This window comes from Odocoileus virginianus, chromosome 11 (genome assembly GCF_023699985.2).
Source record: "Odocoileus virginianus isolate 20LAN1187 ecotype Illinois chromosome 11, Ovbor_1.2, whole genome shotgun sequence".
Lineage (NCBI taxonomy): Eukaryota > Metazoa > Chordata > Mammalia > Artiodactyla > Cervidae > Odocoileus > Odocoileus virginianus.
In genome coordinates, this window is record NC_069684.1 from 5,455,082 (window position 1) to 5,468,412 (window position 13,331).

The 13,331-nt window shown below is 52.1% G+C and overlaps 1 protein-coding gene across 1 annotated transcript in view; it reads right to left on the reverse strand.

Annotated features, from left to right (window-relative positions):
• The window catches only part of PLXNA2 (plexin A2), a 226,216-nt gene that overhangs the window by 117,734 nt on the left and 95,151 nt on the right, over window positions 1–13,331 (reverse strand). Inside the window, exon 4 of the mRNA XM_070473856.1 lies at window positions 3,390–3,524. Coding sequence (XP_070329957.1) covers window positions 3,390–3,524 — 135 coding nt within the window. The remainder of the gene's footprint in view (window positions 1–3,389; window positions 3,525–13,331) is intronic.

Sequence of the window (13,331 nt, forward strand, 5' to 3'; positions counted from 1 at the left end):
TTCTGATCCCCAGACCTGAGAGAAACACTTTAATAGCTGAAAGAGACTCTGCGGTCATATTTATTCTCTCCATCTTTCAAGCTGAGGACACTGAGTCCCTGAGAAGTCCAGGGTCTAGGTCACCCAGCTGGTTAAAGGGGGGCGGGACGAGAACACAGGTCTCCTGGCCTGGCCTGAGGCCTGCTGGCGGTGCTGACCGCCACTTAGCTTCCTGCTCATCACCACCCACGGTCTCCGCCCTCCTGCGAAATGGGATCCTCAGGGCTGAGAGCTGGGAGGGGCCGTCAGGAACGAGGGCTGGTGGTGTGTGAGGTGACGCAGCAGGCATCTCAGCCAGCATCACCTCGATGCCCGTGAGACGAGAAGGTGGGACCTGTCTGAGGCCACCCTGTTGAGAGTGTCAGACCTCAGACACAATCCCATTATTAGACACAGATCCTCCATTTCCACCAGGATTCACTGGTGGCTCAGTCGGTAAAGAGATGGCCTGCAGTGCAGGAGACCCGAGTTCGATCCCTGGGTCAGGAAGATCCCCTGGAGAAGGAAACGGCAACCCCCTCCAGTCTTCTTGCCTGGAAAAATCCCACGGATGGAGGAGCCTGCGGGGGCTACAGCCCACGGGGCCACAAAGAGTCGGACATGACTGAGCGACTTCCCCTCACTTCCTCCATCCCAGAAGGGGGGAAACAGAAGCTGCTAAGGCGGTCATACATCCAGTATCAGGGCAAACACTGACCCAGAACGCACGCCATCCGACTTCACTACCGTCGACTGTTCTCTCGCCACACATTCAACTGCTGCCTTTGCGAGGTCCAGGCTGTCTGAAAACTGCACTCGCCGCCGCTCGCCTCGGATGGCCCCCCTCCCCGGGCCTGGCCCCTGGCGAGACCCTCGGGGTACCGGCTGGCATGTGGCCTGTGGCTCTCCAAGCGGGAGGACTCCGAGCTCCACCTCCGATCCACCCCCGGCCCTGCTGCCCACTGACCCGGGCTCCGCCTGGGACAGCGACCTCCCGACTTGTGGCTCAGCTGATTCAAGACACACAGGGCGTAAGCCCAAACCCCTCCATGTCTGCTCCGTGCGACGGTTACTACCGAGCGGCTCTGCGGTGGGGCCGACTGACAGGCGCTGGGCAGCAGACCCTGGAGGTGAGACTGACGGAGGGTTACTCAGAAATAAGCTGCGGACGCTCGGTTTAGTCAGAGCAGATGCTCTCAGAGGCAACGTCAGATATGGTTTGGAGAGGTCATTATATTCCCTGAAGGCCACTTATCAGCCTCCAGCCCTTTCCTTTGGTCACGTTTGAATTCAATTTCGAAAAGCATCTCATTTGAGTGAAAGATATGAATCCCATGGACAGAGGAGCCTGGCAGGCTACACAGTCCATAGGGCTGCAAAGAGTCGGACGGGACTGAAGCGACCGAGCATTTAGCCCAGAGACGTGTCTCAGCATCATCTCGGTCCCACCGAGGTCTCACTGGTCACTGCTGTTGGCTCTTTCTGCTTTTCCACTTCATGGGGCTCCAAGAACCCAAGAAAGAATTTTTATGCAGTGTTATCAGCTTGCTCCTCAGCCATACTTAACATCTTCTGAAAATATTAATTTCATGTCAATGTGGCTCTATTTCAGGGGTCCCCAACCTCTGGGATCAATGCCTGATGATCTGAGGTGGAACTGGTGTAATCATAATAGAACTAAAGTACACAATAAATGCAATGTGCTTGAATCATCCTGAAACCAGCCCCACTCCCTTACCGCCATCTATGGAAAAATTGTCTTCCATGATAATTGGTTCCTGGTGTCAAAAAAGGTGGGGGACCACAGATCTGTTTGATCCTTCTGACCATCCTTTTATGCACCTGCCTAGGAGACCATCCGGAGAAGGCAAATTTGAATTATTTGAATTTGTGTGGTGCCCATTTACCATTTTAAAGAAATAACTGTTTGTCTTATAAACAAAGAAAAACAGAAAGGAAAGGCAGAGAATTTATAGCCTCCAACCTGATGCTAAAGATTCCCTTGTTAGATTCCAAGCAACTTAAGCAGAGTGACCAAGTTCCACTTATTTTGATGTTTTTCCAGAACGTTGTTCCCAATAAATACATGATCAGCCATTTTTTTTCTTTTTTAGGGTTACAAGTTCCCATCTGGACCTGTTTATGCCTTGATCATGGGGGTTACATAAAGGAAGGTTAAAAAAAAAAAGGTGGTTTCAAGAGGATGTGGTATGATTTGCCGACGATTAGCCTATGATTTGTGTCATCTCTTTTGAGAAGGAACTTTCCAGTTAGAGTTGCACCCCTACTTCCCTTACGCCATCAGGTACCCGTTAACCTCTGCCTCCCTCCCTGCCTCCCTTGTCCCCAATTCAGAATTCATAAATACAAACACGGAAGAGAGAAAGAGAACTCTGGGCCGGCTGAAACTGATGACAGACGCCTGGAGTCTTTGCAGAGTGTTTTGAGAGTAATGCCTGAGCAGGGAGGCACCTTGAGAAAGCTCTCTGGTCCCCCAGCATAGCATCCTTATCTAGCCTAAGTCAGTGTCCTCCACACCAAGACAGAGTCACAGTCCTTTCTGCTTCTTACAGCCTTGATCTTACCACATCAATGCCAAGACCACCGCCACTGCTGACCAATTGTTGACCCACTGACAATGAGTGGAAAAGCAGCCAGCTTTTCCTAAAGTGTAAGCTTTGCTTCCTGCATCTCCATTGCTTTGGTGAAACCCCGTCTCCCCTTCTCTTGTCCTTCACTATGGCTCTCCTTGCATTTGCCTTCTCTCTGCTCCTACATATTCAGATCAAATAAAACCCCAAGGGAATAACGCTGTATCCAGGCAGGTGGGGAACCGACTCAGGGGTTACCCAGCACAGGAGAGAGGTCCACTTCTCAGGGTTCTCCATCTCTGCAGGCAGAGTTGCAGCTCCTCAGAGCTGGCCAACTACTACCCTGTATCCCTCTAAGACTCAGGCCAAGATTTTTTTTTATCTCTTTCTGGGGCCCTATCTTGGGTCTATCTCTCCCAGGACTGAGTCCAGCCTGGAGGCCTGGATTATTTACACCACTTTGGCTCCCTTGAGCAGCAGACTCTGTGGGCCCGGGGCAGTAAATCTACCTTCTAATCACACCAAGCTGCTCCGAGCAGTCTGGCCCGTTTTTGCGGGGCTGTTCATCATGTGCTCAGACAGGGTCTATGGCCTGCAGAGAAGCTCCGGGAAGTGACTGGCCCCAGTGGCTTCTCCCTGACTCCCTACAAAAGCTTCCTGGGGCCTCTGAGCAGCAGGCCCAGGAGTCTCTCTTGTTCCGCGGAAAAGCTTTTGCACAAAGGTCATGGGTTATCTGCGCCCCCTGGGCTCTGGAAAGCAGGGGTGGGTGCCGGCACTTACCTGCCTCTCAGACATGATGTACAGGTAGCGCTGGTCGATGGAGAAGGCCATGTCCCGGAGGATGGGGCTCCCGTCTTTCAGCACGGAGACCATCTCATATTGGACCCCTCCGTGGGGGGGACCGTCGGCTCGAATCTGCGAAAGAAACAAGGATACCCTCAGCATCTGTACTCAGCAGTCCCTTCTGAATTCCCTGCCTGAGCCTAGAGCAGGTAGTTTATAGAAGACAATGCTCACGTCCGGCCCCCAGGAGCTACCCTGAAGCAGGCTGGGTCACAGGGAAGACAGAGGTGCTTCTTAGTTCAAACAGCCCAGTTTCCACCAAGAGGAATCCTTTTCCAAGCAGTCTAAGCGTGCTGGTCTGAACCTTCTAATGGCGGGTTTATTTGTGTGTGCACACGTGTCTTTAGGTGCGATCTGAATGTCCTTATGTGGTTACTCTTGTGCGTGTATGGGTGTGTTCACAGCACTGTGTGATGGGGGTGTGTGAGTGTGTTTGTGCACACTTGTTTGCGTTTGGGGTAGGAGAATCAACATCTACACACAATGGTTCCAACTTGAGCAGGTAAGGGAGGATGGTGGGACCAGCACACAAACCATCAAAAAACTGTTCATCAAGAGATTCAAGATTTTAGGATCTCAGAAAGAGATTTCTGCCCCCGCACCCCCACCACAGCAATATCCCCTGGATGACGTGTGCAAATCCACCAGGTGGTTTTGGTGAGCCAGGAATCCCCAAGGACAGAAATCTGAGAGTCAGTCTCAGAGTCCATCCCAGGATAAGAAATCAGGAAGAGGTCATCTAGTCTGGGGCTTCTCAGGCTGGATGTACATTAGAATAATCCGGGGAGTTTTTAAAACACATGGCTGGGTCCACTCATCAGAAATTCTGTGCTTGGGGACCTGGCATCTTCTTTGGGTTTCAAAGCTCCCCGGGTGATGCTAATGAGCAGCCAGGGTTTAAAAGCACCAATGTCGCCCAGGGTTTTCAAACCAGCATGCCCTGAGAACCACCTGAAGGAAGTGGGAAATTCACCCCTGGGACTATCCCAGAGTTTCTGATTTAGCAGGAATAAGGCCTGAGAAATTTCATTTCTAATAAATTCCCAGCCGATGTGGATACTCCTGGGCTGGGGGTTGGAGAAACATCCCCTTAGTCTAAGCAGTACATGAAGTGTCTTGGTGGCTCAGGCGGTAATGAGTCTGCCTGCAATGCGGAAGACTGGGGTTCGATCCCTGGGTCAGGAAGATCCCCTGGAGAAGAAAATGGCAACCCACTTCAGTATTCTTGCCTGGAAAATCCCAAGGACGGAGGAGCCTGGAGGGCTACAGTCCATGGGGTCACAAAGAGTCGGACACGACTCAGCGACTAACACTCCAGTTCTACACAGAATTTGGAAAGCTGGTGGAGGAGGCCCCTGAGGACTGTCAGCTCATTCAGAAACAAGATGATGGGGAGTCCATGGTTTGAACGCACTCCTCCTGCTAGGCTTCCTGTTCCCAACACAGAAGCTGACTGTTGACCAATATTGCCAACCTGGACCGTTTCTTTGTTCTCAGTCCATCTAAACCCCCTAGTTCAAGCCCACTTCCCCCATAAAGCCTTCTCCAGTATCTCTACCACACTAATTGCTCCTCACCCTGAGGGCTTTCCCCCCCACCCCCAGACATTTTGTCCTGAGATTATAATCACTTGACTTGTTCATTGTATATGTATTAGCTAATTCGTATTGACTACCTACTTAAATTGTTCTCTGATTGCCTCACATGTGCGTTAAGTCCACCAACATTTTGAAGGCTTTCTGTTTCTCCGAGGACCAGCCTCTGAGGACTAGAATGGAACTGGGAACAGAGCTGGTGATGGATAAAAGGGAATGCTTGAGAAATGCTTATTATGAAAGGACATGAACTATGATCCAGCTGATAAAGTATCGTGGGCTCTTTAGTGCTAAATCAAAGTTGAGGTCAAAAGACGGTTTTCTCTGGATGATTTTAAGATGAAGTCTCTCCCTCCTATTCGCTCTGATTTCTCTCTTGGACTTCTAACCATCTCCTTCCCTCTGCCCACGTCTCCCACCCCACTGAGAGCAAGGACTGTGACTGTTCATCGCAAGGGCTAAGCGTGGAGCCCGATGCCACAGGAAACATGCACGCATGGAGGAATGGGTGCATTTTCAGTCTTTACTGGCCAAGTCGGGAAGCTCAGGAGCATTTGTTTACTGCAGACTTGGGAAAGTTGGACTAGTGCTTCTATTCAAATTTTTCCAGCCTCCTAAGAGCTTGTGTACTTGAGGGGCCTGAGCCAGGGTGTGGTCTGTGATTGTTGACTTGGGCTGGACTGGTGTGGGAAAGACCTGATCCCACTGTAGGGTGGGGCACAGTGGTTCTGGAGTTCCTAGTGGCGGGACCAGCAGATTCCTGCATGAGGCCCTGTGCCTATATCCCAGGGGTGAACACTGACGCAGGGCAAGACTTCTCCTTGCCTGCTTTGTGGGTGACTTTGGTGGGAGCTCTGGCCTTGAAGATGAGGAGGTGACCGCAGTGCAACCAAAGAAACTCTGCTCTTAGCCACTCTTACCCCAGAAACTCCCCTGCAGGATGAACTCCTCTTTTCCCCTAAGCTCCTCTTTTGACCTTTTTCTTCCTAACTAGTGGCTTCCTACTCTTCCAAGCTGTTGCCTTGGCAACTGTCATTAAAGCCCCTCCTTCCAGGGAGGGGTGAGGGGGCTATTTAGTTCATTCTTATTGGGTGGAGGAAGACTGGGGTCGGCAATGATGTGGTGGGGCCGAAGCTACTGCCCTCCACCCTGGAGAGAATCTCATGATGGATTCAAGCAGAGGGAAGAACAAGGGTCTCAGTCTGGGAAAACGCCCCACAATTAAAATAGCTCCCCTTAGCTTTCAGAGCAGCATTCTCTCTTAGATGGAGAAATCCAAAATTTCCAAGAGATTTTTCTAGAAACACAGTAGCTTTTAATTACAAAAGTTCTCAGGCAGGACTTCCCTGGTGACCCAGTGATTAAGAATCTGCCTTGCAACACAGGGGACGTGGGTTCAATCCCTGGTCAGGGAACTAAGATCCCACGTGCCACGCAGCAACTAAGCCTGCGCTCCAGAGACCGCAAGCCACAACTGGAGAGAGTCCTTGAGTCTCAGCGAAAGATCCCCCGAGACACAATGAAGACCCTGAACGCCACAACTAAGACCGAATGGACTCAAATAAATACATTAATATTTTTTTAAAAAGACTGCTATAAAAAAAAAAGTTCTCAGGCTACTGCAGGAGGTAGAGGGAGATGTGATAGTCATGACTTCTGATTGGCTTAACCTCAATATTCCATATCCATAAAATGGGAGAGTTCAAGCTCTGCTTTCTCCTTGGAAAAGGAAATGTCCCAGAGCTGCATACCATCCTCCCTATGACAGCTGCTCCTCTCCAAAGCTGTTTTAATTCTTCTCCAGGCACTGACTCAGCCCCAAGAGTTGCAGAAGCATCATCACACTTCAGGGCTGGCCAGCTCAGCATCTCCCCACCTGGGCAGGCTGGTTAACCCTCTGCCAGATAAATCAGCCTCCTCCCCAAGAGGCTGGGCACACATACTCAGAAGGAGGAATACCACGTCTGGCCCTCCCTCTCTGGGCCCTGGGACTAGATGGTACCCATGGCCAGGCTGGAGCGGAATCTTACCAAAGATAGTTTATCATCATACTCTTGTACATCCCAGTTAGGATTAATCCCAGTCATTAACTTTTTTTTTCTGAATGAAGCCTAAACGGGTTTTTTTTTTTCCTGTCTATAATCCGAATATTTCAATAAACCAGTTGAAGCCAGAATCAAACCTACAGAACTCTGAAAACATCAGAGCTAAAACTAAACCAGAACAGAAAATGATCTTGATACTGAACCTGAACTGAACTGTCCTATGTCATTCCCTCTAAATCCCTGGAGATGGGAGCAGTCCTGCCCGAGAAGTCCGTGCTATCCGCCTTGAGCTGGTGCAGCCTCTGAGATCCCGATGAGAAGACAGAGAGGATGGAGAAGGGGGCCAGGGGGCTGGGGTCCCAAGGATGAGGTGCGGCGGGACTGGCAGGCTGAAGGCAGGACGGGCCAGCTGGGCGGCAGAGACCGCTCCCTTCTCTGATTCCTCTCTCTCCCTGCGGGCAGCACACCGAAGCGTGACTCCAGGTCCCGGGGTTTCTGCTCTGACTGTGTTCTTGCTCTTGTCTGGGCTTGATTTCTGCCTGACGTTCACTTTCAGGTCAGTTGCCTCACCTCCCTGAGCCTCAGTCTCCCTCTCTGAATAGGGAGAATCACAGACTCAGGAAAACTGCCGGAGCTATGGGGCTTTGGAGCCCATCTCATCCAAGCCCTTTTGCTCGGGGATGTAGACGGTCAGGGCTGGCCCTGGGGCTCCCACTGGCTCCATCTGGGTTGGTCCAGAGGAGAACACGGCTGATGGAGCACACCCTGGGACTGAGGAGGGACAAGTGTGGCCCTGCTGTAATTCAAGCCCAGGGGTCCCCGTCTTTCCCTGCCTTGGAAATTTTCAGTTTCGACGTTGCTCTCCATCCTCGCCAGACACAGGATGGTGGCGGTGGGACTGCGGCAGAAACCCAGACAAAAGTGCATTTTAAAATGCAACAGCTTGCGTCTGTCCTGCGGTGTCCACAAAGTGAATTCTCTTCCGCTTTGAAGCTTGCACCCCAGGGCCAGGATTCAACGACCAACAAGACGCTGACATAGGCCATGAATCCAATCCCAGAGAAGGGCGTTATCAGACTGGGCCGCACAGGCCCCAGCCAGGTAATCCAACCAGGCAGAGGAGGAGCGTGGAGACGTGAGGGCAGGGAGGGGATGCAGGCCAGGCGGGGAAAGCTGGTCACTGCAACCTGTCTTTCTGGTCGGGCTCCTCTCCTGGGAGGGCGGGACCTCAGCGGACACGCAGAGTTAGCGGTTGTCATTTTGCTTGGACACCACACAGAAGATGGGACAAGATGGACAGTGTCCTACAATGGAGGGCGACAGTCTCTACAGAGACCAGCAAAGGAAAAAAAAATGTGTCTTAACCACTGCATAAGGAGGTGGAGGCTAGGTCTAGTCAGAATTCCTGTTGAGAGGAGCCCCGCTGCACACTGGGTGACCGCAGGAGACCGTGCCCTCCTTCTCAGGAGGGCTTTGAACGCAGGATGACTTCTTTGGTTCATAGTTAAATGAGGACCTGCCTCAAGGTAGGATGGACTTGGTGGGTTTTTCAAAGGGCCCTGTTGGCCTAAAGAATTTAATAATAGCTACCATTTCTATTGGAGCTTCCTTGGTGGCTCAGCGGTAAAGAATCCACCTACAAGGCAGGAGATGCCAGTCTGGTCCCTGGGTGGGGAAGATTCCCCTGGGGAGGGAAATGGCAACCCCCTCCAGTATTCTTGCCTGGAAAATCCCATGGACAGAGGAGCCCAGTGGGCTACGGTCCATGGGGTCGCGAAGAGTTGGACACGACTTAGCGATCAAACACACAGCACACACAACCACTTCTATAGCTTTTACAATGTGTTGACTGCTGTCGACCGTGCTTAACAAAAATGGCCTCATTTAATCCTTACGAGCCACCCTGAAGGACATATTATCACTGTTCCCATTGTACAGACAGGAAATTGGAGGCGCGGAGAAGGACGTCACTTTCTCAAGACCACACAGCTAAAGGGCGGCAGAACTGGGTTTCCCATACAGAGTCCAATTTCTCAGAGTCACTCGGTGACTCTCCTAAGAAATAATAACGGGTGCACGCAGCCGTTCACTGCAGCTGAGAACAGGGGAGACGGGCAGGTGAGCGTCCAAGCCCTGTCTTTAGCTGCTCTTCCTCTCTCAGACCCCAAGGCCACAGTGGGACAATCACCTGTCTCCTAGGGGTGGTGGTAAGCCCAGAGCCTCATTTGGCAGGACTATGCTGGGAGGCTAAAAGTCAGCTGATGAAGGTTGGCTCTGGGGCAGGAGGAGGTGAGCTGGAATCCACGGGAGATTTACTGTTTGGTCTTCCGGGTGGGAGGGGCCTCTTCGAAAGGAGAATGAAATAGTAATCCTATTAGCAGTCACTTGGCTTTAAATCACAGCTAGGTCTGCACAGAAATTAATGACAGCCTCTTTACTTGAATATCCAATTCAAATCAGCATATCCAATTAACTAGCTTACCTGCAGGCCCCTCCAAACGCTTTTTCTTATGCATCAACTTCTTCTCTAGTTAGTTCTAAATTATGGAGCTTTTGCTTGGGATCTGACACTCTCATATCGCTCTATTAGTAGTGGAAGGGGTACTAGTAGTCGTAGTATTTTTGTAATACTTGCTGAGGAGCCATAGAACTGGGGACCTTCTTGGGCGTCTCAGTAGGAAGCAGACTGGTTTGAGAGGCAGCACCCCGCAGAGGGAGGCGCTGGTTTGTGTCTGCAGGGCTGGGATCTAATCCCAGCGTTCTCATTAATTGGCTGTGTGACTTCAGGCAAGTCGCTTCACTTGTTTGTGTAATAGGTTCCGTAGCTGCCAAATAAGGGTGGTAACTTCTGTCCTCAGAGCTCAAGCAGGATGTGGTGAGAATGAAATGACTTATTAGCCATGAATTTCAGGACTGTCCAATGTTCACTCAGGACATAGCCTCCTGGGAGCTAGGCTTGTGTTGAGAGCTGGGGACGCTTCGAGAAAGGGTCCCCTTAGGAAGGCCCAGGAACGGGCAGTGGACAATCTCATCAGTCCACACACTGGGCTGCCCCCTGTGACAGAGGTTTGCGGGGGTGAATCCAGGGAGACTGGCAAGGAGGGGAGGGCTTCCTGGAGGAGCTGATACCGAAATGGAGAAGCAGGAGGGGAAGGAAATGCAAAGCCTTTGGAGACTTTATAAACTGTGACATAAAATAGAAGTGCGGTTGTTACCTCCAAGCCCAGATTTCCTTGAAACCTGGTTTGTCAGACCTGAGTATCTGGAGAGCGTGAGGCTTTCGCCATGTAGTTATTGAGGGCTCACCAATTTCAGCAGGTCTTACCACTGCGTGTCCTACAACTCCCCTTGGAGGAGGCCTTTATCATCTGATTTAATTTCTGCCTCAGGACTCTGGGCTTGTGTGGTGTACAGTGCGTGTCCACATGCATGAGTGTGTGTGTGTGTGTGTGTGTGTGTGTGTGTACACCGCGACCGCCAAGGAAGGTAGAGCAGCCTGCTGCTGCTCAGGCTGAACTTGGGAGTGAGTTAACGAGCGTGTGTATCTGCAGCTGTGCATTTAGGGCTTCGAGAGCGAGGATTCGTGCTGTTTATTTCTGTAGAGTTTCATGACCCGAATTATTTATCGATTGAAGTCTCTGGTAGGTTCGGTCTCTGAGATTCTTCCTCCCTCTCTCCAGCACCCACTACACGTGAAGCCACAGGCGGACACAGACACACGGCAGCCCCGACCCCCAGGGTGCTGGAAGGGGCTCAGGGCCCCTCCCCCAGCCTCCAGTCTGCAAACAGCAGCTAACCACGCGGAGTCACACAGCCCAGTGGGCTGCGGCTCCCTGGACGACAGCCGGGAGCCGGCCCCTAAATGCTCGGATAGCTGCAGAGGAACATCGGAGCCTGGGAAACTTGGCCTGTGGGCTGCATGGAGCCAGGAGAGATGAGGAAGACGGGGACCAAGGACCCTTCCATGAGATGGAAGGAGGTCACTGCGGTGCACTAAACTTTGAGAACTCCAGTAACCCTCATACTTGTGTGCACGCACACATGTGCGCACACACATGCATTCTCCCGCGCGCACATATGTGTTAGCACACATGCGCGAGCACACACACATGCATTCTCCCGCGCGCACATATGTGTGAGCACACATGTGTGCACACACACACACATCCTGATACACACACATACACATGAGCGCACACACACACACATCCTGCTACATGCACATACGCATGAGTGCACACACACACACATCCTGCTACACACACATACACATGAGCGCACACACACACACATCCTGCTACACACACATATGCATGAGCGCGCGCACACACACACATCCTGCTACACACACATACGCATGAGTGCACACACACACACATCCTGCTACACACACATACACATGAGCGCACACACACACACATCCTGCTACACACACATATGCATGAGCGCACACACTCACACACATCCTGCTACACACACATATGCATGAGCGCGCACACTCACACACATCCTGCTACACACACATACGCATGAGCGCACGCACTCACACATCCTGCTACACACATATGCATGAGCGCACACACTCACACACACATCCTGCTACACACAGATATGCATGAGCGCGCACACTCACACACATCCTGCTACACACACATATGCATGAGCGCGCACACACACACATCCTGCTACACACACATACACATGAGCGCGCACACACACACATCCTGCTACACACACATATGCATGACCACGCACACTCACACACACATCCTGCTACACACACATATGCATGAGTGCACACACTCACACACACATCCTGCTACACACACACGCATGAGTACACACACTCACATACACATCCTGCTACACACACATATACATGAGTGCACACACTCACACACACATCCTGCTACACACACATACGCATGAGCGCGCACACACACACACACATCCTGCTACACACACATATGCATGAGCGCGCACACTCACACACACATCCTGCTACACACACATACGCATGAGTGCACACACTCACACACACATCCTGCTACACACACATATGCATGAGTACACACACTCACACACACATCCTGCTACACACACATACGCATGAGCACACACACTCACACATCCTGCTACACACACATACGCATGAGCGCGCGCACACACACACATCCTGCTACACACACATACACATGAGCGCACACACACACACATCCTGCTACACACACATACACATGAGTGCGCACACACACACACACACACACACACACATCCTCCCACATACACGTGGACGCTTCCTGCACTGGTCGCCAGTGAGCTGTCGGTCAATCCTGGGGCTTTGACACTGGAGACCGACATTTCCAGGTTATTTCTGTTTCTGTGCATGTCAGGGATCTGCCCTAGATAGTAATCAGGGGGTGGATGGGCTAGCACACGGACCACGGGGCTAAAGGCTCCTGGATTTCAGAAGGCCAGGTGGGGGAGGGTTTTCTCCTGGAGAGCAGGGAGGGGGTCCCAAGAGGAACCACTTGCCTCTGGACTTCTGCATCTTGGGATGGGCTGAGAATTCTGGCTTCTGAGCACAGGGAATGTGGTGACTCTGTACTGAGCAGGGACTCTGACCTGGGGTTGGGGAGATTAGCTGGGGTTCTCTTCTAAGTTATGGCTTCACTGCTCCTTATCAGCCGGGGGTGGGTGGCCAAGGCATCACCATCCAATGGCCCGCAGAGCGGTGAGGAGCAGCCTGTCTTCATGCCTTCCTGGGGGTCAGGACTGACTGCATTTCACAGGGGCACCAGCTCCTGTCTCTGGGCCTCGCCCTGTACCTCTCAGGGGAGAGCGACCCCGAGGCCCAGAAGTACCAGAATCCAGTGCCTTGGGTCTCGCTCTACCAGGGAGGGCTGGCGGGGGCCGGGGAAGGGGCAAGAGAAACCAGGAGAGGTGAGTGACATGAGGCAATTCCGGAGCGAGGGGCTCTGACCCGAGACCAGCCCTGTCTTTCAAGGATGCTCCAGCTCAAGGCTCGGGCAGGTCAGGAGGCTCCGGGAACAAGCTGAAGCTGCCAGGGGCCGAGGAAGCACTTGATTGTTCTGGGAAACAATAAGATAAACACAGCGAGGGACGGAAGAAGCATTAAGCAGCCTCAGATGAAATCAAACCACGCAGCGGCAAAGCGATAATTCACCAGGAGCACACAGAGCCGGGGGGCGGGGAGCGTGGAGGGGTGGCAGGAGGGA